The sequence below is a fragment of the Fusarium poae genome, assembly GCF_019609905.1.
Source record: "Fusarium poae strain DAOMC 252244 chromosome Unknown contig_2, whole genome shotgun sequence".
Lineage (NCBI taxonomy): Eukaryota > Fungi > Ascomycota > Sordariomycetes > Hypocreales > Nectriaceae > Fusarium > Fusarium poae.
Window position 1 is genome coordinate 808,759 of NW_025408660.1, and position 27,409 is coordinate 836,167.

At 48.2% G+C, this 27,409-nt stretch overlaps 3 protein-coding genes across 3 annotated transcripts; 1 reads left to right on the top strand and 2 right to left on the bottom strand.

The window, feature by feature from the left end:
- Positions 1 to 580: 580 nt before the first annotated feature.
- FPOAC1_013499 (uncharacterized protein) lies at positions 581 to 1,375 on the bottom strand (the record flags this gene model as incomplete). The annotated part of the gene is made up of 1 exon (XM_044857840.1): positions 581 to 1,375. The coding sequence occupies one exon, from the start codon at positions 1,373 to 1,375 to the stop codon at positions 581 to 583; it is 795 nt and encodes a 264-aa protein (XP_044701222.1).
- A 7,207-nt stretch (positions 1,376 to 8,582) lies between these two features.
- Positions 8,583 to 9,038, bottom strand: FPOAC1_013500 (uncharacterized protein; the record flags this gene model as incomplete). Its single annotated transcript, XM_044857841.1, has 1 exon — positions 8,583 to 9,038. One exon carries the CDS (start codon positions 9,036 to 9,038, stop codon positions 8,583 to 8,585), a length of 456 nt encoding a protein of 151 aa, XP_044701223.1.
- A 2,604-nt stretch (positions 9,039 to 11,642) lies between these two features.
- On the top strand, positions 11,643 to 12,224 carry FPOAC1_013501 (uncharacterized protein; the record flags this gene model as incomplete). The annotated part of the gene is made up of 1 exon (XM_044857842.1): positions 11,643 to 12,224. One exon carries the CDS (start codon positions 11,643 to 11,645, stop codon positions 12,222 to 12,224), a length of 582 nt encoding a protein of 193 aa, XP_044701224.1.
- Between the last annotated feature and the right edge of the window lie 15,185 nt (positions 12,225 to 27,409).

Consider the following 27,409-nt stretch of genomic DNA (forward strand, 5'->3'; position numbering starts at 1 on the left):
GCGCCTAGACGACGCCGTGTACTTTAACTCTGCGGAATGGAATACCCCGCACAAGAGACAACTTAAGAGAAGAATCAATCAACACATTTGCTGCTGCTCATTACATTCACTTTAACCCTTTAAGCACGCTAAGTGCGACATGTTGAGTCGCAAAGAAAAGTGGGCTCTTTGCAATTCAGATAAACAGTCAATATGTGATTACCGAATCTACTTATGTTTACACCAAAAATACACTAAAATCAAAGTACCCCTCAGTAATTTGCAAATCAAAGCGCACTTTGCTTCTCAGCGACCCGGGGGTGAGATTGAACCCCCTTAGTAGTGTGCTTCGCTGTAATGTCATGTGAGCTAACGACAAAGCTAAAACTAACTAGTGGCCAATATTGACACGAAGCGGTCAAAGCGACCACGCAGATCATTCGAATTGGACCGAAGCTAGGCAAGTTCCGTCAAGTGTCCAGGACTGCGAGAACGCGGCAATAATGAGAGAGATGTATGTAATCTTAGCTTCAGAGCCCTTTGGGCGTTGGCCTACCGGGCGTAATAGACTTGTGTGTGTGTGTGTCCAGGACTGCTTATCTCAAGCGATCCGAAATACTTCGGCGGTGCACCTGTCGGCCGGTACTGGATTGCTGACCCTTTCGAACAATTCTTTTGGGCGATTCTGTACGGTTTCGTTGATTGTACGCCAAACGTCAGGCTTCACGCCGTAGTAGTTGGACGCGCAATTCGTGGGGCTCGAGCAGTGGCACAAGACTGTGGCTTTAGGGAATATAACATCATCGTCTTCGGGGGCAGGAGTTGGAAGGCTTGGTAGGAGAGGTTGAATATCCATGAAACCGTCACCAGATGGTGGGAGGATGGAGCTGTCAAAGGCCGTGGAGGTCTCATATGGACTGTTGCTGACGGGATACGTCCAGCTGTTGTAGGCGAGGGGATTCGTTGGGGGCGCGTTCATAGGGAGTTCCAGCATTGAAGAGCCACTCGTCTGTGAAACGGAGTCAATTGGGACTGTAGAGCTACTTGGTTTTGCTGGTCCATCAGCTCTCGGTGTGGTGCGTGGCGAAGCTTTGGGTTTGATGTCGGTTGATATCTCGCTGGTGTTGGAGCCACCAAGATGACGACGAATGGTTGATCCTAGAGAGTCGAGCACTTGTAACAAATTGTCCCTCTCCTTTGTAATCTTCTCCAACTCATCAATTAACGTAGACACCTGTGCATTCGAGTCGCTGTGTCTTAGATTGTCTACCATGCTCTCCAGCTGCGCAATTCTACCTTTTGTCCTCTCACGGGCTAATCTCTGGGCTTTGCGATCGAGCTCTCGCTTCTTGAGGCGCCGGGCTTCGGCGGTGGATGGCGAGCTTTCATCGTACATGGCGATCTGCTCCAGGGATTAACAAGGGAAATTGCGACAGGAGGATGGATTGATGAGATGGGGTCGCCCCAGAACGGACAGTGTTAAGAAGCAACAAGGATTCGGTTTGACAGAAAAGGCAAAAGAAGTCTGGGAAAGCTGAACCGGGTCTGTTTTTGAACGGGTACGTGGTAATAACTAATGTTCATGGCAGGGTAAAACAAGTTTTAACTCTAACCAACGCCCACCAAAGCAAGGGAGAACAGGACGAAAGGGGGAAGAGACTGAGGCAAGTAAGCAACTAAATAACTAGGTTGGAAAGAGGGAAGCCTTGTCGGGCTGTTGGAGGTACCTCATAGGGTGAAATAACTACTAAAGAGGGGACCCAATAGGCCCACGGATACCCGTCGCTGACTTTTCATCATTCTTCATTTTACAACACAAAGAAAGATGTTAAAAATGTAAAATAAAAAAAACGCCTACAGTATCTTTTGATAGTACTTCAAATGTTATATAGTTAACTAGAATTCGGAGAATTAAAACATCTCAAAAGTTGCGCTTACGTAAGAATCTCGCTTTTGGTTACGGGTACCCGTGGGAATAAAATTCTCTACGTTGTAAAAATCCAAATAAATTACAATAAATGATTTAAGTCCGAGAGAAAGCTTCATATATATTCAAAATGCCATCATCTACTTATGGAAATGTTTTCATAGTTTTATTCGTAAATTTAGGTAAAATATTCTGGAAAATTTGGAAAATCTTATAGCGACGGGTACCCGTGGGCCTATTGGGTCCCACTGAAGAGCCATAGTTACGTTACAAGGGTATCGGAGATAACCAGTGGGGCTTGGCGTTGGCAAACATCAGCTCGATGATCTTGGGCGGCCGTGTAACTACGCCACAACAGAAGGCGGTTTATCAGCGCCATGTTTGGAATTCCAATTCTCTTGCGAGCTAGCCTCGTCTACGGACTATACCTAAAAACAGTGCCACCCACTATCTCCTTGACTGCGTGGGGGCTACCATCGCGTACCGGACAGGGGCTTGATCCAATCAAAATGCCGCAAATGAAAGGTACTTCTTTTCCCACCTATTTTCTATGGATATAAGTCAAAGCAATACACCGAGTTACATAAAGCAACGTCACACAGCCCGCAACATCCCAGTTTACCTCGCAACGGAAGTTTACAAGTTTCACCGAGCAATACTGGACGCTTCTCAACTTTTCAGTATGCGGAGTCATTCTAGAATGTATCAAATCTCCTTGACCGTATCACACTCTTGTGCCTGTGATCTCGCAACACCACAGCGATGGCCTAGGCAGGCGTGGCAGCGGCTATTCTTCAGGCTTTCTATCCATACTCCATACTCCATACGGCGCCTTATGGAATATGGAATATGGAATGCAACCCATATGGAACTTAATCCATACATATGGAAACTAAGAAATGACGTCATTTACATTATCAACTAAACCGAATCTGGGTTGGAGCTCTGCCAGCCAGCTGAATCATCTAGCCCCTCTACGTTGTTATCCTCAATACCTTCCGCTTCAAGTAAATCTACCGGGTAACCTTGTGTTATCCCGCTTTTGATCCAACTCTTCATGCATTCACCTCTTTCAATTGTACGACTACCCAATTGGCACCGGTCCCATGAAATTGTGCGTCTCGCCCCGGAGAAGACGCGCTCCGGCTCGGCAGACATGGCTGGTATCGAGAGGATATCAACAGCCATTCGAGAGAGACGAGGGTATGTCTGTTGTTGTTCTTCTCTGAGCCACCAAGAAAGTGGAGAGCAGTCAATGACAATGGGCGGTTGCGTCGTGAAAGCATCGTACTCGTCCAGCTCACTCATAGATGGGCTAACAACGTCAAGCTCCCGAGCGAGTAGGTCATACTCATCAAGGCGCTGTATTTCGTCTCTCAGCTGTGGTGTCGTGGTGGGGAGCGGGAGCTCGTGGTAGTAGTCTTTCCAATGCTTTCGCACGCCGTCAAGAACTGGTTTATGCCAGGACTTTGGCCAGTTCTTCTTTATATGGGCTACACGTCGTGACGGATGAAGTATTATTGCCGCACCGTACGCAGGGCTCTCATCTGTAAGCTGATAATACTTATCGAATACAGCCCAAGAAGCTGCAATGCAGCTCCGTAGTGTGGCGTTGCCAGAGTGTTTCTGGAATGCTTGTGTATAATGTTTGTGAAGAACATCCATTGTAAAAAGTGAACGGTCTAGAGTGGCGTATCGACCCTCTGTAAGCTGAGTGATCTTCCAGAACGGTTGAAGGAATGCACGCGTCTCCCCTAGAGCACTCCACTCATCAGGCGTGAGGTAGTCGTCTCGCAAATCCTGGTAATCCTTCTTCTGGTACCACTCAACATAGCTCTGAAGATTGAGAGTGGTGTCCAGCAGGAGAAACCATGAGTTCCACCGTGTATCGTTGTCGAGCCCCAGCGATCTTCCAGCGCGCTTCTTGAATTCATTCCATCGATAGTCGTTTTCGCGCATGTGAATCGATATGTTGTGCACCTTTCCAAGAGGCCCAAGCCGCCGCCATCCTTGCGCCCTTTGTGGTTTGATCCTTTCAGAAAAATCAGTGCCAAAAGCTGATTCATCGGTGTCTTCGATATGCTCCAAAGCCGCTCGAGCAGCCTCTTTTGAGTCTATGAAAAGGAAAGCCTGAACTGCCAGGTTCACTATATGGCCGTGGCATCGGATTCTACGGGTCTTGGCTTCCCAGTCGACGCCCTTCTCCTGGAGATAATTGGCGAGTAAGTGGCATAATTTGTCGTTTGATCCGTGGTTATCACCAGTGTAGAACCCCACCTTATTCCAGATATTATAATCCTCGAGCACGTGCTGAAGAAGCTTCCATTGTTCGGCACCACCGTGACTACCCGGCCCGTCAAGACCTGGCAACTCCGACAAAGCTAATAGTGCCTGCAGCGCTTCCTTTGCATCCGGATCTACAAATTTGACGCATATCCCAAGGAAAGCTTTGTGATTTGGAGCAGACCACACGCCAGCAGAGAGATGAAGTTTCCATGGTGTAGACTGCAATTTTCTTCGCAACATGTCTTTGTGTACACGAAAGGAATTGGAGACAAGCTTCTGTATGGAGCCGTGAGAAAGGCTGATGAGGTCATCTGCCGCAGGATTGACTGCAGAAATGAGCGCATGAAGCTCTGGCCAAGAACTGCAGTTGTAAGAGAGATTACGGACAGTCACGAGCTGAATAAGTGCCTCCAACGCTGCTTTGTGATTGATGGCATGTCTCAGAGTTTCTTCTCGTTTTGCCAGTTGCTTTGCAGCATGCATATCGCCGGCCTTGGCGAAAGCATCCTGAATCAGACGGTCACGCCGTTTTTTAATCGGATGTTCATGGGCTTCCAGCTCAATGCCGTGTATCTTGAGCAGATGATTCCGAAAGGTCGTTGAAACGGTCGTGGAGTAAGTCGGACTTACACAATGCATGCAGTAGTAAATCTTCTTATTTTTGCGACCGCAACGAGATGGCTCCGAATTGAGGGGCTCACGGGCGTGAGCCCAAGTATTTGCGGTCGTTTTACGCTTTCGAGCCATGCGCTCTTGGACATCGCCGCTTGAGAATCGAGGGTTCGTGCTAAAGATTAAGGAAGAGCACAATTCGCTTGTGGACACTGGAATCCCCGCAGGGTCAGTGGAAGTGGATGTCATCAGCGAGGACATACGCAGCGTCCTTACACAGTGGTGTTGGAATTAAAGAAAGAGTGGAGAGTTGGAAAATCGCCCCTGAACGGGATTACTACAGGGATCAATTTTTTTCCGCCGTATTGCCATACTTATGGAATACGACATCCCCGTATGGAATATGGATTAACGCGTATGGATTATTCCATATGGATTAATTAATCCATACGCGTATGGATAGAAAGCCTGGTAGTCCCCTTCTCTATACGCAGAGTCCAGATCCTTGCAGGTCTTCGCAGCATCCTTTCCCATAATAAACGCCTGGGCGCAGAGATTGACGATATGGCCAAAACACCGAAGGCGTCGTCGTACGCGATGTTTCCTGCTCATGTTCGGGTAAAGAGCCTTCAGGACCAGGTCGATGCAGGCATCATTAGAACTTGCATTGTCTGCCATGAAATAACCGATCCGGCCACTGATCCCGTAGTCATCAAATATATGTAGGAGGACATCTGCCATATTCTCACCTGAATGTTCGCCAACTAGTTCGCGAAGAGCCAGGACAACCGTTCTTCTCTTGCCGCTTCTGTTGATAAAGTGCGCGACACATCCAAGGATAGCCTGATAGTTCGGTGACGTCCATATATCGAACGATATCGATATATTGCTGTGGGCCGTTTGCATTTCTTGACGCAGGCTGTCCTTTCGTGCCTCAAAGGCCTCTATTATCCATCTGCGAACCACTAGTCTCGCCTTTGGAAGGAGTGTTGTCAGGCCAGGGAAAATATAGAAGAGGAGTTCGCGAAAGTAGAGGTTCTCGATTTGAAAGAAGGCGATGTGGCAATAGACGATCCATCGAATAAGAAGTTCCTTGAACTCGTCAAATCGGCGTTTGAATACAAGGGTGGATATGTTGTTGAAGTCGACGATTGATGGCTGCGATGGGTGACGCTTCGCATGTCTGCGCTCACCAGTCTCCCTATCGATTTGGTGTTTCGATTCCAGATGGTCTAAGGCAGTACAGTTGCCCTTGCCGGAAATAGGAAGTCCCTGTTGGCGCTGCTGTTGTTCGCACAGATAACAGTACCAGAACCTCTTCGTCAGGTCCTGCTTGAGTTGTATGTCTTCACCATACTGCCAGACGACTGATGTCCTTTTCTTGGTGTGCTTTTGGGACTTTGCCACAACAACATAGCGTACATATTGCTTCCCATTCAGCTTGAATTCGTCGGGCTCAATCAGAATTCCGTCGAGGTCGTTTGGGCGAGGACTAATATACGTTGGAGCAAGAATACCATGCAGTACCCACCCCCCGTACGTACCCACCACTCGTACACCAAAAAGAAATCTTCCTCATACAAAATGTCCGATTTCACTCAATCACTGCTTGAGCCAAACTGGAGTGATGAGCGTTAGAAATGGCCGTTTGGCCTAAAATCCCATCCTGATTGATCCTAGCACATTTCTTTTTTCATCACGTAAGCCGAATGGTCACATGGCACGTTTGCAAAATCTTCTAAAATGCCACTATCATCAGTAGCCTTCGACCATGCGTCATTGCGATTTAAGCTACACTAATCTTCCAAAATCGTTTAAAAAATGTCTTCAACCTCTTACACAGTGAGCGATGTTGTAGATGCCATGCTAGATGTTTCCGATAATGGCCTTTCGCAGTACCAGGCCGCACAGAAGCATGGCATCCCTCCTGCCACCCTCTCCGACCGATTAAGAGGCTTACCGTCAAAATCAGACATCACCCAGCCTGCCCAGCTTCTTTCCAAGTCTCAAGAGACTAGGTTGGTTACATGGATACTCAGACAAGAAGCACTAGGCTATGCTCCCTCTCACAGCCAAGTTCGCGCTACCGTTGCTGCTCTTCTGAGACAACAAGGTCAAGGAAGGACTATCGGCGTGCACTGGATATCCCGATTCATGAAACGCCATCCAGCTATCGAGACGAAGATAGGCAGGCGTCAGGAAGCGTCAAGGTTTAATTCCTTCACTCCAAAGGCCGTCAATTGGTACTTTGATATCCGGGAGCAAGAATATGGTTGGATCAAGCCTGAGAACACGGCCAATGTCGATGAGGGCGGTATCATGGCAGGGTTTGGTAAGCGATCATCTGCTATTACTATGGGCTTACTATTGAACTTCAAAATCAGGGCTAGACTCTCTAGTTATTGGTAGTAGCGATCCCAAGCGAAAGGCCTTCCTCAAAGGGTCTCAGTCCCGCACTTGGACCAGCTTCATCGAAGCCGTGACTGCCGATGGCCGTCTTTTAAGACCAGGGATCATCTTCAAAGGTAAAGAGCTTCAGAAACAATGGTTTATCGAGGAGTTTAGGAAGATAGCGGACTGGTATTATATCACCTCCGACAACGGCTGGACTGACAACCATATCGCCGTTGAATGGCTCAAAGAGGTCTACCTGCCTCAGACACAACCTGCAGACGAGTCCGACGCGAGACTTATCATACTGGACGGCCACGGAAGTCATGCATCTGTGGGTACCTAGCTCGGCTGTGTTGTGATTAACGCTGATTCGAAATCTAGGACGAGTGGATGGCTACGTGCTTCTTAAACAATGTGTATTGTTGTTACCTCCCAGCACACTGCTCTCATGGCCTTCAGCCGTTGGACAATGTAGTCTTCAATGCCTCCAAAGCTGCGTACCGCAAAGAACTGGAAAAGCTCCTCAGTCTGACTGATTCTGCACCGGTGGATAAGGTCAACTTCATTAGAGCCTACGCAAAAGCCAGGACAGTGGGCATGACCAAGAAGAATATACTTTCGGGCTGGAGAGTGACTGGGAACTGGCCGATTTCACGACGTAAAGCACTTGCACATCCAGAAATTCAGCCAGACAAGAAGGAAACTACGCCTGCATCGGAGGGAGCCAAAGACAGACAAACGGACTCTGACAATACACCAAAGACCAGCCGCCACATCAGAGATCTGGGGAAGAACAAGAGTCCCTCAACAAGGAGACGCTATTCTGTGATCTCGAAAGGGTTTGAAGCCCAGGAGTCAAAGATCGCCTCGCTAAGGTCAAGAGTAGCCAGTTTGGAGGAGCAAGTTAGCCGGCTGAGCAGAGGTAAGAAGAGGAAGGCGGTACCGAACCCCAATAATAAGTTTATGACATTGGCCGAGGCTCTAGTGGCTGGTGATGTTATTTCCAGCCCGTCTCGGGCAACTCAAGAGACAGAGGCTGCTGAGGACGTGATCGAGGTTGGCGGGGTGCAGGAGGGCGAAAGCTCAAATTCTGCGGTGGAAGAATTACCTGTCATGCACACTCGCAGGGGCCGTAAAGTCAAGAAACCTAGAAGATATTGAACTTTGAGCAAATTGAAACATATTCATATGAAACGTCACGTTGTTGCCATTTTTGGTAATTTTTTAGTACGACGTTGAAAAGTTGCATTTTGTATGGGGAGGAAATATTTTTGGTGTACGAGTGGTGGGTACGTACGGGGGGTGGGTACTGCATGGTATAGCGCCCCCAGGATCAGGTTGAGATTCGGGCTTGGGCTCAGACTCAGGCTGTGACAGACCCCACCTAAAACCATGTTGTGTATAGGACCCAAATCACTCCGACAAGAGCTATAGCACCCGCAATAAACCAGGGATTCCAAAGAAGAGACCATTTAAGTTGACCTGCAAGAGCCTTGATACCTTCCCATAACGCTTTTTTAATGCTTCCTTGCGACATCGCTCTGAACTCTCCCACAAGTCCGGCCATCGCCATGACAAGAGCGGGTGCCCCCGCCACCGGATTCTTTCTAAATAAAATCACGGCCGAGATAAATGTACCCAAGATTGGGGCCCATCTGCAGAAGGCTCCCACGGCATTATTGGTCATTAGCCAATCCCCGAAAGTTCTGAGAGTTTTTGACACCTTGTTGAGCATGGGCAAGATATTTTGTAGGGGCCCTGCCAAGTCTGGGTTGCGGACGAATTCCTTGACCAGGAATTCATCAACCACTACACTATCCAAATAGAAAGGGCCGGCCATTTTGCCGATGGTGATTGACGGCTGATGATTTCTCGCAGCGGTATAATAGAAGGGCGGTGAATGGTTTTGTGTGGGCTATAACAATGGCAATAGGAGTAGAATGATGTCTTGAGAATGAGGAATGTGACCTTCGACCTTGAGCAACTTCGATGCGCCTCTATGACTTTTCTACGAAGTGGCCATGTGAGAAGCGTACCCTGCGCTCACTACGCTGGCCATCTGCCGAGAATACTACCGACGTCATCCTACCGTTGTGGACCTTAAGCATCTTCTCGTATGCGCCCGTGGCTGCGTTCTAGATCTTGACTGTGTCATAATATGAGCCAAATGCAGACGCTGGCCATCTGCCGAGAATGCCACCGACGTCACCCCACCGTTATGGTCCTCAAGCGTCTGCAGGCAAGCGTTCCGATCTACCTCCATTCTTAGCTTCAATACCATCCAACCCGGCTCCTCCTTCTTAAAGAGCTCTCTGGTGAGACTTTGTTCAGGACTGAACATGAGTGCGGACGCATAAGCATACAATGGAGCAACCTCGATGGCGCGAGCATGAGAAAGAATGAATCGGCGCGCATCTCGAAATAGTTCTGTCAGTTTCTGCGCTCCCGCGATTTTCTCTAACCTTGTCAGACAACTTCCAATATACATCTAGAGCAGCTTACCACTAAAGCCTCTAGCTTGTGTACCGCCTTGATTCCCTCCGGCATGCTTCGTAGCAGATCAAGACATTCCAACCAATACAAGTACTTCTTCTGGATGAATACATGGACGTTGCCGTTAGGTATAACACTGAGCGTTGCGAAGTGTCACGTCTCTTAATAGTGAATAGAGCTTGCAAGGCGTATTCAGGTAAAGATGTTTTATTGATAGTTGGTGAGCTAAGTTCTACCTAATGCTAAATGAATGTGTATATATACTTGGGTATATGCAGATCGAACGTTATCGGTTCGACTGTTACAGGGTAGGCTACCGGCTATTGGCGCAAAAAGTGGGGTGCACGGGACACGTCCTTCCTCTAGTTGTTGGGTCGTAACATGTGAGTGCTGGATAAAAGCTGAACTATGTTAAATCTAGATAATAAAAGCCCGTCGCGCTATAGGTAGAATGGTGGTAGAAGGGGCACTCCGACATATAGAGGCATTGACAAAGAGACTCGGAGTAGAATGATAAACGCCGGGTCAACGGCCCATACGAAGGCTATTAACAAGCTCCGAAAACCTCGAAGGCGCACTTCATTCCAATGACGTAAGTGTGATATAGTATAGTTTATTCCTTCTGGGAAAACTACGATAAACCATGCACCTCGACTACTGACAAAGCTCTAATTTTCCCGATTCACGCCCTTGAGGGGTCTGCTTGGAAGCCAGTTTCCCGAGGTACTTTGTGTGTTTTAGGCCGAGTAGGGAGAAATTAGGGATGAGATACTTATTTCGGACTGATCTACAGCCGGCAGGAACGCCACATAAACCCGCTTGCAGGAGATCGACAATAACAGAGCCTATTTCCAGCCTTTCAGCTCTCCACGAAATTGCCCGCATGCGGTTGAGACACGGCACAACTTCTTGCAGTAAGCTGAAAGTGAACTCAAAACATACAATCATCCTTCAGCATACCAACTCTCTAATTACAGAGAACTACATGTTAAAGGCATTGATATATCAGGATGTCTTATTCTATTTGGCAGCTAAGCCACTGGCTCTAGAAGGGATCTATGAAATCCATGAGTGTGTGTTATGGCCTCATGCGGGAGACCTTTTCCTAGAACGTCTTATGTATAAGCGTCTTAGCTGCATGACGGTAAAAGTATGACAATCTTCTGTGGCGGACCGGTCTATGTGCCCACCTCCGCGTAGTAGGCTGCACTGAGTTTATTAGCTCGTTCTGGTGGCAGCTGAGGTAGTGCGAACCTCGGTAGATTGCATGAATGTTGTGTAACCTTTACAGTATTGTACATGTACACCTTCCTCTTCGCAATAACATTCTCTTTGTAAGTTTTGGAGTAGAGACTTATCGGTACATGTGTCTACTTGATAGGCGGGTCTGATGCTTATGTCAGGACGTAAAAGCGGCCTCCAAGCCATTTTTTATTGTTCCCTTTCCGTAACTCTAACGGTACCGGCTAGTCCTAGAACGGAGCCGCTTTTAGCAGTGCGGGCTGGTCCTGTTACTACCGAAGCTACCCTGCACAAGGCAATTAGCAGGTCGTTTTAACTAAACGAGTCTTGGATTAGGAATAGACGGATGCATATGACGAAGGAAGCTTTAGTTAGGTCTAAAAGAGGGGAAATGATCAGGCCAGAATAGCCATAGTTAAACCGTTAATTTGCATGTGCCCAGTAAACGGTGGGCCTCCTGCAGTATAGTCGTATGATTTTACGACATTCCCCTTCTAGTAAATGCTTACTTCAACATGCAATGCTTTATATGTGTATAGAGAACTACGCGACTCACTGCATCTTGTCATTGGGTTCTTGCTCCTCAGATAATTCTCATCAATTGACTGGTGCCATCAATAATCCCTGTGGAAGCTTATTGTCTGACACAGACCTTTCACTGAGAAAAAATCACCTTCTCAATCCTTTGCCTTTGGGCCCATACGAAGCAATGTTGGTTCCATCCAATGTTCTGTCGTTGCCTTCTCTAGGTGAAGACGTCCAGCTCGGCATGCTCTACGATGCTCGAACTGGGCAATTCTTCGGTGGCGCTTCCTTCTGGAGCAACGAAGTTGTAAACACCAAGCAAGAGATAGCCGACAAGGTCCAGAATGCGGAGTACTCATATACAGAAACTCTCGACGAAGCCCGCAAGTCCATTGGTCTCAACATTGAAGGGGCCATCGCGCTGGACCTCGGCATCATCAAGGCGGTAGGGTCGGCCAAGTACCTGAATGACACAAAGTCGACATCCCACGAGGCCCGCGTCGACGTCTCATGCACTGTCATTCGACGTACTCGCCGCATCCCGCAGGAGACCCTTGCCACAATGCAGTTCGAGGGCAGGCTCAATGACGATCGGTTCACTCACTTTGTCGGTGAGGTGGTTGAAGGTGGGACTGCGACGCTCAGCTTCATTCAGTCCTGTTTTTCAGAAGAGGAAGTAAAAAAGGTTCAGGGCTCCCTCAAGATGGCACTCAAGTGCCTGCCCATCGCCGAGGTTGGCGGCGACTACTCGAAACCAGTGAAGTAAATAGTGCAAAATACCGTATACGATATTTTTTCAGCGCCACACTGCACTGGATTGTTTAGGAATTCGGTGCACTGCACGGCATACGGTATTCCACTATATTTAAGTAATATCGTATCGTAATATCATATCGCACGGCGTGCGAAGAGCCACATGGCCTAAGCATGAAACTAACCAAATCGAGTAAGGCTGAGCTTCAAGATCGTCCCGCGGACCGTAACAAGATGAAGCTATTCAGAGCCAACATATAAGATTATACTATTGCCAGATAACGAGAACGATCGGGAAAACGTTTTCCTAGATCCCGCTCGCGTATTTTAAGGGTTTGCTTAAGCTACATAGTTGACCAATTTAACGTCACTCCTATTGCTTAGGTGTGAGAATGAAGTAGATCTAGAGGTCAAAAGAAAACTCCACAGATCCAAGCATTGTGAGTTTGAATTGCTTGCATACTATCTATTGCTCGTAATATCAGGTATAATGTTAGAAGTCCCCTTCTGTTCACCTTCTCCAATGATAGCTGTATCTAAGACAAGCTCAGCATCGTCAACCCAAGCCAAGTTGTGAGTCTTCGACCAGGACTTTATGCATTCAATTGCCTCAATTATATCAATCCCTAACCTGTTCCTGCGATCTTGGAGGGTGATTTTTGTATCGGAGAAGAGACGTTCTGGCTCAGCAGACATCGCAGGAATTGACAAAAGATCCAGCGCCATTTTGGAAAGGTTTGGATAGAGCGTTTGTTGTGTATCCTCAAGCCACCACCTTCGTACATCCTTGACTTTGATTCTTGGGGCTGATATATAGTTCTGATACTCGTCGAATAGGGTAGGAAGCTCGGAATCCTCATGTTCGTCTTCCCATGCCAGAAACGAGTTCTTCGCTAGTGGCTTTTCAACCAAGGACTGGGCTGACGACTCCGCTGACTTGGCGACTGGTGCGTAACGAGACTTCCAGAGATCTTCTACGGCAGTCTTATTGCTCTCAATCCACTCAGGATGTTCTTCCCAGGCGGTGTCAAAGTAGTGCCACTTACGATGAGGGCTGAGGACAATAGCTCCAACATAAGCAGATGACCGCTCTGTAAGAGTGTAATATGCGTCGAGTTTCGCCCATCCAGCATCAATACAAGGCGCCATAAAAGCGACATCTGCGTACTCGATTTGTGCAGCCTCAAATTTGCTAAGCAGGAAGTCCATTATGGGTAGCGTTCGATCGATTGCATGCGCGTGACCTTCTGCAGCCTTGGTGGCATCGGTGAATGATTTGAGGAAGTTGCAAATTTTTTCAGCTCAGCCCAGTCTTGTTCGGAAACTAGAGACTATTAGTGTTGTCCTCTCAATTGGGTATATAACATACGCGAATCAAGCTTAAGGTCCTTCTCCTTTGAGCAATAGTAATCAATTTGATCAGCGAGCTCAATGGCTCTCTCAATCATGTAGTACTTTGAGTTCCATCTTGTATCGTTGTCACGAAGAAGACCCTTTTCCTCACTGATCTCTTTAAACCTCTGTATCCGTTGTGGACTACATCGGATAAAGACAACGATGTTGTGGAGCTTGCCAAGAGGACCAGCCTTCCTCCACTTCAATATATCAGCGTCTGAAGGCTTGATATATTCGTTCGTAGTATCCTTTTAACCTGATTTTTCGTAGGGGCTTCGCCGGGTGCGGTTTTTGGGAACATGAACGCATGCGCTGCTAGATTAATGGTATGACCGTTACAACGAAGGCGGTGATGTTTCGCGTCGTATATGATATTGTGCCTCTCATTCAACACTATTAATCCTTAGTATTGTTCTCTCAATAAATGGATAGAGACGTACATTTCTGTAGAGAGTTCATCAACGTATCATTCGAGTCTGCATTGTCTGGAAACAAAGTATCCAATCTGGGTGACAATTCCGTAGTCCTCGACGACATTCATCACAATATGGGCCTGATTCTCTCCTGAATGCCTGCCATGTACCTCTCGTAAAGCAACACAATATGAAACCAGCTCGCCATTACTATCAATGAAGTGTGCAACAATACCAAGGATACCAAGCTTATTTGGAGAGGACCATATATCGATGGTGAAGTGTATTCTTGAGATAGCTGATTGGAGAACTTGTCGTATACGTCGTTTTTGCGTCCCAAACGTTCGCACCACCCACTCGCGAATCGTTTGATGTGATGTAGGTAAAATCGAGAGAACTCCAGGATTGAGGAATTTGAGCAAGCTAAAAGGGCATAAGATTAGTATATGAACCATTAATATTAAGTATGTTAGAGCACTTACGCTCGAAAGCTTTCTCTTGTTGGCATACGAAGTGCAATCCCGCAGTCTGCAATCCACTCTACATACAGTTGCTCAAATTTATCAGCGTCAAGATCTGTCGTTTCGTCATCGTGTCGACGGCGTTTGAGGGGATTCGTGTTCTGAGACATCCGTGAGAAGGCTTCCTCAAGGTGATTCCGTGTTTTAGCAGCCCTTTCTTCATTAGGCGTTAATATATGGAGAGTAGTGTGAGATTTAAGGTGCTTGTAGATGTGTGCCGTGCCTCCATTTTCGAGATATTCGGCAGGCTTCCCTTTACAGTACTTGCAACGCCATATAATCTGACCTTCCGTATTACGGACGATCTGATTCCTTCCAAAGGGCGTATGATCCCATATCTTCGACGTACGCTTCTTCTTCTTAAATCGAGAGGCTAACAACGGTGAAATAGATGTCTCTCCGACATCAGAATCTCCGTTGTCGCTGATAACCGACGAATCAGGGGCTAGGGAAGTCTGGGATGATGTAGCCGTGAAGGAAACGCTAATGCCTGGGCGCTGAGAAGTCATTATTTCGTAGAATAAGACTTGTTGATGAAGTAGGGAAAGATTCAGGAGCTGACACGCTTCGTGTAAGGGGCAAAGGCCTTATTCGTTCAGAAGTGTTCTTGGGAACCAACAAATTGATTATATTAAAGAAAAGAAGAACTGGAAGCTCTCAGAGAGCTGTCGAGCTTGTTACATACTCAAACACTTAGGAGTTTGTAGCGAGGCCATTATTTGGTGGTGTTATTACTATCGGCATCAGCCGAGTGCAGATCAACGTCCTAACCAGGTTACACTTCATTAGTAAAAAGTTCTGTAAATTGGGATCTTCATACTGCTTCATATATGGGGAGAGACCTCATATTGATCTAATTACATAGTATTTGTACTATATTTGATATCATATTTATACGATATTTGAACGACCATGCACTGTACTACACGGTTTCCGGTGTTGCTTGCACTGCACGGTATTTTTATACCGTGCAGGCAATACGATATTGAATATGATATCGTCTTATTTACGGCCACACTATTTACTTCACTGATTGCAGTGCCGTTGTTTTGTGCGTTGTCAAGCGTGAAGTAACCAATTTTCTCCTCTGAGATCTCGTATGACTCGAGTATTTCGATGATCTCGTATCCAATATTAGCCCCGAAGTGCCGAACTGTCAGCTCAGACACTCCCAGAATGAGCTTGCGGGCCTTGCCATCCTCATTTCGAAAGAAGCAGGCAACACCATATAAAGCGTGCTTATTCCGCGATCTCCAGCCGTGTTGTTATATTGCGCAGTAGTTCTGGGTGAGAGTTCTTCTCGAGTTTATATCTCCAGATGAGTTCATCTAGGACTTTGAACTCTAAATCTAGGACTTTCTGACTAATAACAGTCTAAACCCTGAAAGGAAGGGGGATTCTCAGGTTTTTCCAACAGATGTTCCGCTCTCGTATGCGGTTTGCGCGGCGTTGTTGTTCCTGTTCCCCAAAGGTTTCTGTCCCGAAAGTGATTCTTCCTAGACACTCGACGTTGTGCCTCCAGATCTGGTGCTCAACGGGAGGGAGATAGGTCTCAATATCCAGGGCTGGAATTGATGTGGCTTTGAAGGCACCAGAAATTACCCTGGCCGCTCGCGCCTGTAGACGTTGTAATTGCTCCAATGTCTTGTGGGTGTACGGCGTGTTCCGTGTTTTCCAGTTGGCGTTCGACCATGCGGAGCACGCATACATGATCTGTGGCAGCACAGCACCCCGATAGATGTTTCTCATGTCTTGGAACGTAAGGCCCCAGGTTGAGCTTCCCAGGCTATGGAGAGCTGAGATCGTCCTTGTCGCCTTCCGCTGTACCTCACCTAAATGGGGTTTCCATCGCAGTGCCGAGTCCAGAATGAGCCCCAGATACTTGCAAGTCTGCTTTGCGGGGATCTCACCCCATGTTGTGTGTAGCGGATGCTGTGTGTCTATTCTCGTCCGTGCTCTAGTGAAGTGTATCAGCTGGAATTTACTAGGCGAAAAGACGGACGCGTGGGTTTTCGTCCATTGCTCTGCTCTTTGGAGTGCCCGTTGGAGCTTGTTGCATGTTTCTATCGTTGAGCCTCCCCATGTTAAGATAGCTACGTCGTCGATGAATCCAGTCGCAGTGGTTTCCTCTTCCAAGTCACATTTCTCGACAAGGTCTGCGTTGTAGAAGATGTAGAGAATGGGTGAGAGGGGCGAGCCTTGTACTGTGCCTGTTGAGACTTTGTGTCGTTCTGTCTTGAATCCATCGATCGAGATTCTAGTGTATCGGTCTTGAAGAAGGCTGGCGATCCACCTGACCGTCTTCTCGTCAATCCTTCTCTTCCGTAGGTTGTGTAGGAGCCGCTTGTGTGATACATTATCAAAAGCGCCAGAGACATCAAGCAGGAGCAGGCTCGCCACTTGCCCTCGCCCCCTATTCCAAGCTTCGTAGATCCTGTCGATGATGTGGTGTATTGCATGCTCGGTAGATCTCAGCTTTCGACCTCCCATATGTGTTGAAGGGAGCAGGCTGTGTATCTCTGCCACGTAACTTAACCGATCTGCTATAATGGCATCCATGATCTTGCCTATAGTGTTTAACAATCCTATCGGCCGGTATGACGCAGGGATGGTGTAGTTATCTTTTCCTTGCTTCTTTAGCACCACTGTCGTTGACTCTCTAAAGTTTTGGGGACAGTATCCCAGATTGAGGCATTGGTTGTATATCACCGTTAAGTGAGGTTTGATCCATGTCGCCGCCAGCTGAAGTGCTTTGTTCAGGATACCATCAGGACCAGGAGCTTTGAATGGAGAGGCTTCTTGTATCGCTTGCTCTACTTCTTGTTCTGTGATGGGTGGCATCGTTATTCGGTCCGGATATGTTGAGCCTTCGATATCGCCAAGTTCAGCTTCCCGTGGGGCGGGAAAGAAGGCCTCTCTGAAGATCTCCGCCTTCTCTGCTGGGTCTGAGACCATCTGAAGAGTGTCTGGGTTCTGTATCGTGGGTGTCACTTCTGGTGCCTGCGTGTTTCTGTTCCTGGCCCATTTGGCTAACTTCCAGAGGGCTTCTGGTGACTTTGACGCCTTCTCCACCTTCTCTCGGTGCGCTCTCCTGAGCGCTTTCTTGATCACCCTGCCTTTGTTATTCCTGGCCGCTCGGTATGCTTCCCATGTTTCGTCCGTGTGGTAGAGGCTGTATATTCGTCTGAGACGCTTGGTCTCCGTCAACACCCTCATGCATTCTTCGTCCCACCCCCGTTTAGACTCAGGCTGGCGATCCATTCCACGTCCACCGTCCACGTATCCACGGCGTGGAAATGGATGGTCCGTGCATCCATTTCCATCCATTCAATGGAGCTGGCCGTTACATAATCCATCCATCCACGCCAGGGTTCCGTGGAATGGATAGGTGGAAATGGAAGCAGGGGGATGGACTGGTAGGGGGTTCCCTAGCCTAGTCCCTAAAATACCCTGTAATTCAGGGTAGACCAACTTGGCCATGGTCGGTAGAGATCTCAAGTACCTATATACCAGGCATTTTCACATACAAATTAAGGTATTTTTAAACAGAACATAACAGCTATTGGGTCGTGGACATTTCGCGTCATGGTGCCGCGTTCCAGCATCTCCATGCAACTGCATTCTGTACCGCGTAGAATGGCTGAGAGCCCAATTATCAGCTCTATGGTGCTCGAGCCGCCAGACCAAGAGGATAAGAAGAACTCGTGGGACCTCTTCCCTTGGAAAGACTTCCCTGGCTACACGCAATCCCAACGCTGTGCGTCTACATCGTCGTGGATATGGCAATTCGGCTACGATATCGAGAAGAGCGATGACGATACAAAGCGGCGATGGGTTTGCAAGGTCTGTGTTGACAGTCGCAGGCCAAACCCTCATTCGGCGGCCTCGAGCGGTACGCAGAACGCGGAGATTCATCTCTGGAATGACCACAAGGTCTGCGACCCTTCCGGAAGACGGAAGCCGCCTAGCAAAGCAAAGGAGAAGACACCATCGAGGAATATTGCCGAGATGATGAAGTTGAATACCCGTGACGCGCGAGAGCAGCAGATCGCAAACCAGATCATTGGCCGTTTTGATCGGCTAGACTTCCAGCGTTTGGTAGTCTTGTGGATCATCAACAGCAACTCTTCTTTCCGACAAAGTGAAGATCCATACCTCCGCGCCGCTTTCGAATATCTTAATCCACTCGTGAAGACAACCGAAGCGCATATTACCCACAGTACCGTCCGCAGGCGTATTCTTCAGGTGGGTGCCCGTGGGATGCCCTGCTTGGCTATGAATATCTTCTTGGCAAAATGGAGGTATATAAGGCTGCTGCCCATCGATATCCCGATCCCGAGCACTTCAAGGTTAACATTAACCTCTGTTGGAAAAAGCTTGACAAGTACTACTCGCGGCTTGACGAGACGCCGGTTTATTATGCCGCCATTGCACTTCATCCAGCGTATCGTTGGGGATATTTCGAGGACGTGTGGGCAGACCGTCTAGACTGGATCCAAACTGCAAAGTCCCTTGTAGAAGAACTATACCGGTCTCACTACGAGCCGCGAATTATCTCTCGAGATCGAGAACGCGGCGAGCCGGTCACGATGAAACGGCGCATATATCGGAATCCCTTTGACGAGTATCGTGAAGAATCTCGTCAGGCGCCGACTCTATTACAACCACCTTCATCGATGACTACCTTGTTACAAGCCGAGGACGCGGCTAGCAGTTCTACACATGCTGTTGGCGACGAATACAGCGATTGGTTCCGTGACGTCCACAAGCCCGACCAGAATATCCTAGATCCTATTAGCTATTGGTATGAGAGACGGGAAGAGTATCCACGTCTGTCACAGATGGCTCTCGATGTGCTCTCTGTCCTTCCTATGTCTGCCGATGTTGAGAGGCTCTTCTCAACGTGTGGTCGAATGGTTCGTGACGATCGTGCCAGGCTGGACGCTAGTACGATCGGGATGACACAGACGGTGAGGTCATGGCATTGCGGAGGCTATATTAAGAGCACTGAGAAGCTCCTTGAGGATATAAAGGTGCCAGGGACTGATGTGTTAGCTGAAATGAGCTTTGCGGAGGCCCGGGAGGCAACAGGTGGGAGGATCACGTGTACTGTCCCTTTATAGCGTCCACGCATTTCCATTTCCACGTCCATCCATTCCACGGGCCCACTCTTAGCGTCCATTTCCATCCATTCCATCCACGGTGGGCCTACATGGACGCCCATCCATTCTACAAGAGGCTGCGTGGATGGAAATGGAATGGACCGCCAGCCTGTTTAGACTTGGGCGACCATATCCGTTGTGGTACGGCTTCATCTATCGCATTCTGCAAAGCTGTAACTAACTCTCCCACGTATCGGTCGAGCGCGCCTCGAGTTCTAGGTCTTCGCCGTGGCGGCAAGTGATTTACTATCGCAGACTTGAGTCTCTTCTCGTCTACCGTTTTCCAGTTTCTGCTGGGCTCTCGGCTGAGCTCTTTGACTGAGATGTCAAGAGAAGTGACAATCGGCAGGTGGTCCGAATCGTGGTCGAGGCTGCGATCAACCTCGCTCCTGATGATCCGGTCCGCCAAGCCAAGGGTCGCCAAGCAGAGGTCGATGGTTGCCTGTCTACTGCCTTCTTCGTACGTGATGGTGCCTGGCGCTAGAGTGCTTGTGAGGTCAAAATCTTCCATGAGCTCTACAAGGTCCTCCGCTTCAGCCTCCGTTCTGGGACCATCCGGGCCTCCCCACATCTCATGATGTAGATTGAAGTCCCCTACAACTATTTGTTTTCTTTGCTGAGCTGAAAGGAGGACTCTCCGTAGATCAGGTAGTACGCTCTGCCTGTTTTCTGCTTTCTGGTCGGGATTGTAAATGTTGTGCAGTTTGATTTCCCCGGTATCGTTTCCTTGTCCTAGGGCGAGGGTTACCGTGCAAATACACTGGTTGTATGATTCAAATTTCCATTTGGAGTGATCGAGTCGCTTGTTGATGAACATGCAGACCTTCGCTGGGCCCTCGTCCTTGCTCTGTGGATAACATAAGTGAAAATGATCTTTCGCCGGATGGTGCGTGGTGTCCGCAAAGGTATTCACCCATGGTTCTTGAATGGCGAGGATATCAAAGTTCGTGATCTTCGGGTCCCGTAGTAGGGTGGCCATTACGATATCCCTTGACTTCCTTACGTTGTACTGCAGTATTGAAAGTGACCTCGTGCAGCTCATTGGCGGTCATCGACGTCCATGCTGTCCGTTTGATATGTGCCGTGTGGTCGCATCAGGTTTGCGTCAAGAGCTTCCAGGGCTCTTCTAGTTTGCGTTATGATCCTATGGGGTCGTTGACTTCCTGTGTTGACCGTGATCTCGTCTCCCACACCGTTGGTTGGGACTGTATTACTTTCAGGGTTGACTCTCTTTTGTCCCCTCTTTGTCGGCGACCTGCTTCTTCCTTGTCGATCCTGCTGGGTGCGGCCGGGTAGGAGAGATGGTGCTCTCTCCCGCACGACTCGTCCGGTCGGTTCCTTCTGGACCCCCACCATCGTGTTTGTCTGGTTGACTGCCGCGCTACTTTGTGGAACCAGATGGTATCTAGGGCGGGCAGCATACGCCGCTTTGACTTTGGCCATCTCCTGCTTCCTGTCTACGCATTGATGGCTCCATGCTTCATGTTGACCTTTGCAATTGGCGCACTTTCGAGGTACGCTCTTGTCGGACTTGACGCAGCATTCGCGGGACGCATGTTCTTGAGCGCAGTAGCCGCATCTCGTTGTTGCCTTGCACTGGGTTCCTATGTGGCCGTATCTCTGACAGCTGAAGCATTGCCTCAATCGACACGACCTGTCATACAGTTCGCACTGAAAGACCTCCCCTTGCCAGATCAAGCCTTCATCAATGATCTTGTTAGCATCTTGTGGCTTTGTGAACTCAATGATAACCGAGGATGCGCTCTTCGTCGCGGCTGTCCTCGTGAGCCATCCGATATACTTTATCCCGGCGTTTGGGATGAACGGCCTGTTTTCCTGCAGTATGTTGTCTCTCGTGTCTTCAAATCGTCCAACATCCATCGAGCTAGTGCGGATGCCGTGCACGAGTACGCCATATGTTGGGATACGAACAGAGGCTCCAATGCCGAGTCGGTGCTCCCAGTCCTCGGCGAACTGTCGGAGTATCTCCATGTCAGAAGTCGTAGCCGTTTTGATGCTGAGGTCACCGCTTTTCAGTTGGTTAGTTGATGCTGTCTTGATCTTCTCGATGTGCTCATTGCCGCTTTGTTCTATAGCACGGTCTACGTGTGCCTTCAGGCTGCGGGGGTTCATCGCCCGTAGGCTGGCTACGGTAAGTGGGTTCCGAACGTTTACTATGATCTCACGAAGTACTTGCGATGGCGGTGCCTTGAGTTGGTTCAGTGGATTGTGTATGCTTGTAGCTAGCCCATTTCCAGCCGCTACAGATGCGTAGGTTCGCAGTGTGCCCGATCGATTATGCTGTTCTGTGTCTTTGGCCTCCCTCACCAGTCTCATGACTGTTCTGCCGATGTCGGTCGATTCTTTGGCCGCCGCCTTCGTTTCGTCTTGTTTTTCATGACTCTCACGTATTTTTTCCAGCGTCCGCTGGCTTGTGTTTGCCGCTTGTTTAAGTTCCATCTTGATTTCGTCTAGAGCCTGCATCGTGCTTTCCGCTGCGATCTTTGCTTCCGTTCTCGCCATCCGGAGCGCGTCGTGTACGGTGCTGACATCTGGGATGTTGTTGATCTTGTTAACAAGGGACAGTGCGCCCATAGCCATAGTCCTGGCCAGATCATAGGGAACGGGTTGGTCTTTCGCGCGTTCGATGTACAGGAGGGTGTCCTTGAGGTATTTACCGAGTTGCGTGGCATGCTCGCGGAATTCGGCGGGCCATGCCCCTTCTTGGGGCAACGAGGTCGCCATGACAGTCTAAAAACGCACTGAGCGATGCGCTAGACTCTAGGCTATTCAATCAACCCGTCGAAGAAACGTTTGAGCACGGTTTGTGGCTGTTGTTTCAAACATTCGTTCTCGCTGTTGTGAAAAGTTTTTTTTTTAGACAATACACATACAATTAAGGACATCAAGGCGCACGCGATCCGTTCAACAACGTGACACTTCGCAACCGCTCAGTGACAACGCCCTACGCATCTGCCAACATAAACCTAGTACGGACTAGTTTATCCCTTGGGAATCACAACCGTCACAAAGCTGTTTCCCTTGCCAGAGCATCACAAGAGCCGTCGCAGTCATTTCTCCCACTCTGAAATAGCCAATAAATCAATAGAAGCTTCCAGTGTTGCGAATAATATAAACAATACGTATATTGGCAATATGGAAGCCTCGCAATATTATTGTATTGCCAAGTGGTGCATATTGTATTAGGCCATATGACATTGGCCTATATTGTATTGTATTGCCAAGAACCCAATATATTGCCAGTATGACAATACATCCCATATATTGCACGTGATCTGGGTTATTCTACTGCGGCAGCTAAAGTACATCACCTTGAAGCTCTCGTATCCCAAACCATGACTTCAGGCACTCCAGAGCTTCAACTACATCACTACCAAGCCGATTTCGACGATCTGTAATGGTTATCTTCGCCCCGGAGAAGAGCCGCTCCGGCTCCGCAGACATTGCGGGAATTGACAGTATGTCCACCGCCATTTTACTCAAGTTTGGGTAGTTTTTCTGCTGTGCCTCCTCTAGCCACCATGCAAGGGCGCTTGTGAACCCGTAAACCCGTTCAGAGTTGCAATATCGTTCATATTCATCCGTGACGAGCGACGGCTGCAGGTGCTTGTTCCTCCAGTTCAAGAACTCGTTCGTGGTCGTCGACGGGACCTCGCAGAGAGGAAGAGGTGATTCCACGGGTTTATAGTCATTCCACAGCGTCTCCATCAACTTCTTTGACGACTCAACCCACTCCTTTTTCCAGTTCTCCTGTATGTAGTGCCATTTATGCGAAGGGTGGAGCACGATAGCGGCAACGTAGGCAGGCGATTCATCAGTGAGCCGGTAGTACTTGTCCAACTTGGCCCAGCCAGAGTTATACATGGACGCCATTATCGGATCGTCAATATATGCCTCCTTCCCTGCTTCGAATTGTGCCAAAACGAAATCCATAGCCAAGAGGACGTTATCGAGTGTTGCAAACGATGACTCGAGAGCCTTGGTCGTCATCTTCAGCTTCTCTAAGAAAGACTTGATTTTCTCCAAGATGATCCAGTCCTCTGAAGAGAGCTCGTCTCCAGCGCAATCTAATTCCATCCATTTGTTGAAATAGCCGTCAATCGCATCTCTGAGGTTCAGGGCCACTCGCAGCATGTTATACCACGAACTCCATCTTGTGCCGTTGTCCCGTGCGAGCTTACGGTTATGGCTAATAGTAAGAAACTTTTGGCTGAGCTGGACACTTCGTTGGATGAAAACGACGAAGTTGTGAATCTTGCCAAGAGGCCCCTTTTTCCGCCACGCTTCAATATGTTTTAGTGTCACATTATGCACACCAGGATCGTCGAGTTCGAGCTTCTCATTATCGGTGACGAAGAGGAAGGCTTTGGCGGCGAGGTTGATGATATGGCCTTGGCAGCGGAGTCGGTGCACTTTGGGATCGTATTGGATGTCATATCGGCGTAGGAGGCCTGTGGGATGTTAGGGCCGCCAGTCAGGAGAAATAGTGAGTTGTACTGACCAAGCGAAAGGGATCTCATCATGGTGTCGTTATTGCCAGCGTTGTCCATCACGAAATATCCAAGCTTGGAAGCAAAGCCCCATTCGTCAACCACCTTCAAAATGGCCACAGCGAGATGAGAACCGTCGTGCTCACTGTCGATGTCTTTCAACGCCAAAACATGGTGTTCCAGCTGACCGTCTTCCGTGACATAGTGTGCGACTACGCCTAAAATGGCCAAAGAATTGGGAGAAGTCCAAAGGTCGCAGCTGATGTGAATTCTTGACTTTGCCGACTGTATGCGCTGCTTGACCCTCTCTTTCTGGCATCCATATTGGCGCATAATCCATGCCTTGACGGTATCATGCGTATCCGGAAGCCAAGTCTCGATATCGTTATTGATGTAGGCCAAGAGTGCTCGGAACTCTGGGCATTCCACGAGCCGAAATGGAAGAGAGCAGGCCGTGATAAACCTCACGTATAATGCCTCGAGCTGGTCAGGTTCGATCGAGTCTCCGGATTGATCGTTGAGTCGACGGCGTTTTCGGGGATTTTCTTCTGCCGCAACACGAGCTTGTTCGATAATAGTTCGTATAGTTGTAGCTTTCGCTGTTCGCGGGGCTCCTTTTGGCAGGCCGTGACCGTCAGGAGGAGGGTCCATGAGATGTTTTGCAGGAGCTGCAGTACCCCCTGAAGAGGCATAGGTTTTGTCGCAATGTTTACAGCGCCACTCTTCCTTTCCGGTCCGCTGATTGTAGTATCTCGTCTCTACCTCCTCGTCTGGCATATGAGAGAAGACCCATGATGTTCTGGGCTTGGTAGAGGAGGTTGTGGAGACGGTGCGAGGTTGAGATGACAGGCACTTGGACTTTTGGCTTACGTCCAGATCATCCGATTGCTGGCTGGAAAACTCCAGAAGGTCGCCAGAAATTGACGACCCTCTTCGTTGTGACCATTGCGCAAAAGAGAGGCGTTGTTGAGGCATGGCAGTTAGATTTGCAAAGTTGAGTTCGACGAGTGATTTTGAAAAAACAAAAAAAAAACAAAAAAAAACAAAAAAAAACAAAAAAATGAGGGGAGCAGAGGCGAAGATGGCCCAACCCAACATGGTCTGCACTCCCTCACGCGTTTCTTTCATGCGTGATCGCGTGTTAGGTCTAATTGTCAACAAAGAAGTGCGTGGAAGTGAACGATGGCCAATAAAATGCCAGCTATCCCTGCTTCTTATATAGGGTAAGGCCGAGTTCTGCAGCTTTCACGGGGCTAATTCACCCAAGAATTAACAGCCCAATATAGATAATATATTGCCAATATGGACATCCTCATATTATATTGTCACAATATCGTAGACTTCATATCATATTATCACAATACCAGAAAAGGCATATTATATGGTATGTATTGCAATATACTACTTTATTGCCATATTATTCGCAACACTGGTACCAATTTGCAAGGTGATATTGGCCCGCACTAATGATGAACGGCACGATTGATTGACCTTCCGCATTAATCGCCTGGATCACAGTAATCCATTCTCGATTTCCAGGCTGGACTAATTTTGGTCTTCCTTGCCTTTCCGAACCGGTAACAACCATTCCGGCCATAATAATGCCCATCATAAAGCCAGTCTCATCAAAGTTCCAGATATCATCTGTGTGACGGGTGAAGGTTCCCAAGGGATAAACTAGTCCGTACTGGTTTATGTTGGCAGAGTCGTAGGGCGTTGTCACTGAGCGTTGCGAAGTGTCACGTCTCTTAATAGTGAATAGAGCGGGTTAGGCGTATTCAGGTAAAGAAGCTTTGTTGATAGCTGGTAGGCCATCGTACTATCTAGCGCTAAGCGAATGTATATATACTACTGGTGTTGTGGTGGGAGCGACGATGTTTGAGGTCGTCGTCGGTCCTGGAGCGACGCGGTCCTGGAGCGCCGTCGGTCCTGCAAGTGTCGGTCCTTTATTGATTGGATATGGTGATGGGGAAATTGTGGGGTAGTGGGAAGTGAGTGTGGGGTACACGTGACGTAGCCGCTCAGATCGTAACAATCTGATCGGATACCATACTTCGCGATTGTATTCTGTACGAGCCTAAACCAGCCACGAATAATAGATGGATCTTCGTATTTAGCTCTCTGATAGTCATATTTCCGAAATAAACGCGTCTTAAGCTCTGGTTGTCGCTTAATGAAGTTATGAGCCCAGCGTTTGCCGACAGGTGACGCGTCGCGGTCAGCAAGCAGAGAATTGGCCATTTCTTCCACAATACGCTGTTGCGAGGGAAATCCTCGCGAATCTAGGTCCATAATGAATTGAACTATTATCTGTTCTTCCAGATCAGATAGTCTCCGTGATTTTGGGATAGAATCGCACCGCGATTGCATGCCATTCTTTCGGTTACGGAGGGTACCGTATCTAACCTTATACATACTTGAAGCGCGTCGGATGCTTAGTTTTGGGTTATTTTGAAGGGCCTGAAGGGCAAGAAGGATTCTAGCTTCATTTGAAGGCTGTGTCATATTAGGTTGTTGAGAAGTACTTAATCAAATGGTAATGATGAAAGTTGAGGGATTTTTGGTCAACTCGCTTATCAATCACGTTACTCGTTTTAACAAATTAAGCTCTAATATAACTATCCCCGGCACCTTTATATTATTTCCTCTTTTTGGACGTACTATGATTAAGCAGTAGTAAACAGGACGACTCACTTAGGCATACTTCTCAGATAGAGTAATAAAGGGTTATGACTTGAGATTCAACAGAAGATTAAGTGATCAGTATAAGAGCGAGTAAGTCATCTAATTTCCCGCGAGAAGAACAGCTTCCTGCAGAGAACAATGTTTACAATACCTGTTAGTTCTATTATGTTCGAGATATAGGCACCCTAGCCGCACTCTTTGGTCCTTCGCTCCCACATTGGTTTCCTTCTTCCTTTTCAGCAGCATCCCACACGACGGGTCACGTATGGCTTCATTGGTCAAAAAGCGATCTGTTGTGATGCACACGTATCACTGAGTTAGTCTGAAATACGGATAGAACACAGATGGACGGTCTGGGCACATCCGCTACCGGGACTGATTACGTTTCCTAGACATGGCCAAGCGCAACACAACTGGTCTGGCGATCCAGGTTGGGCACACATCGATTCTCTCTGTGACTAACAAATACTTGACAAAGCTCTTCCCCAGACCACCGTATACTCTGGCCCAA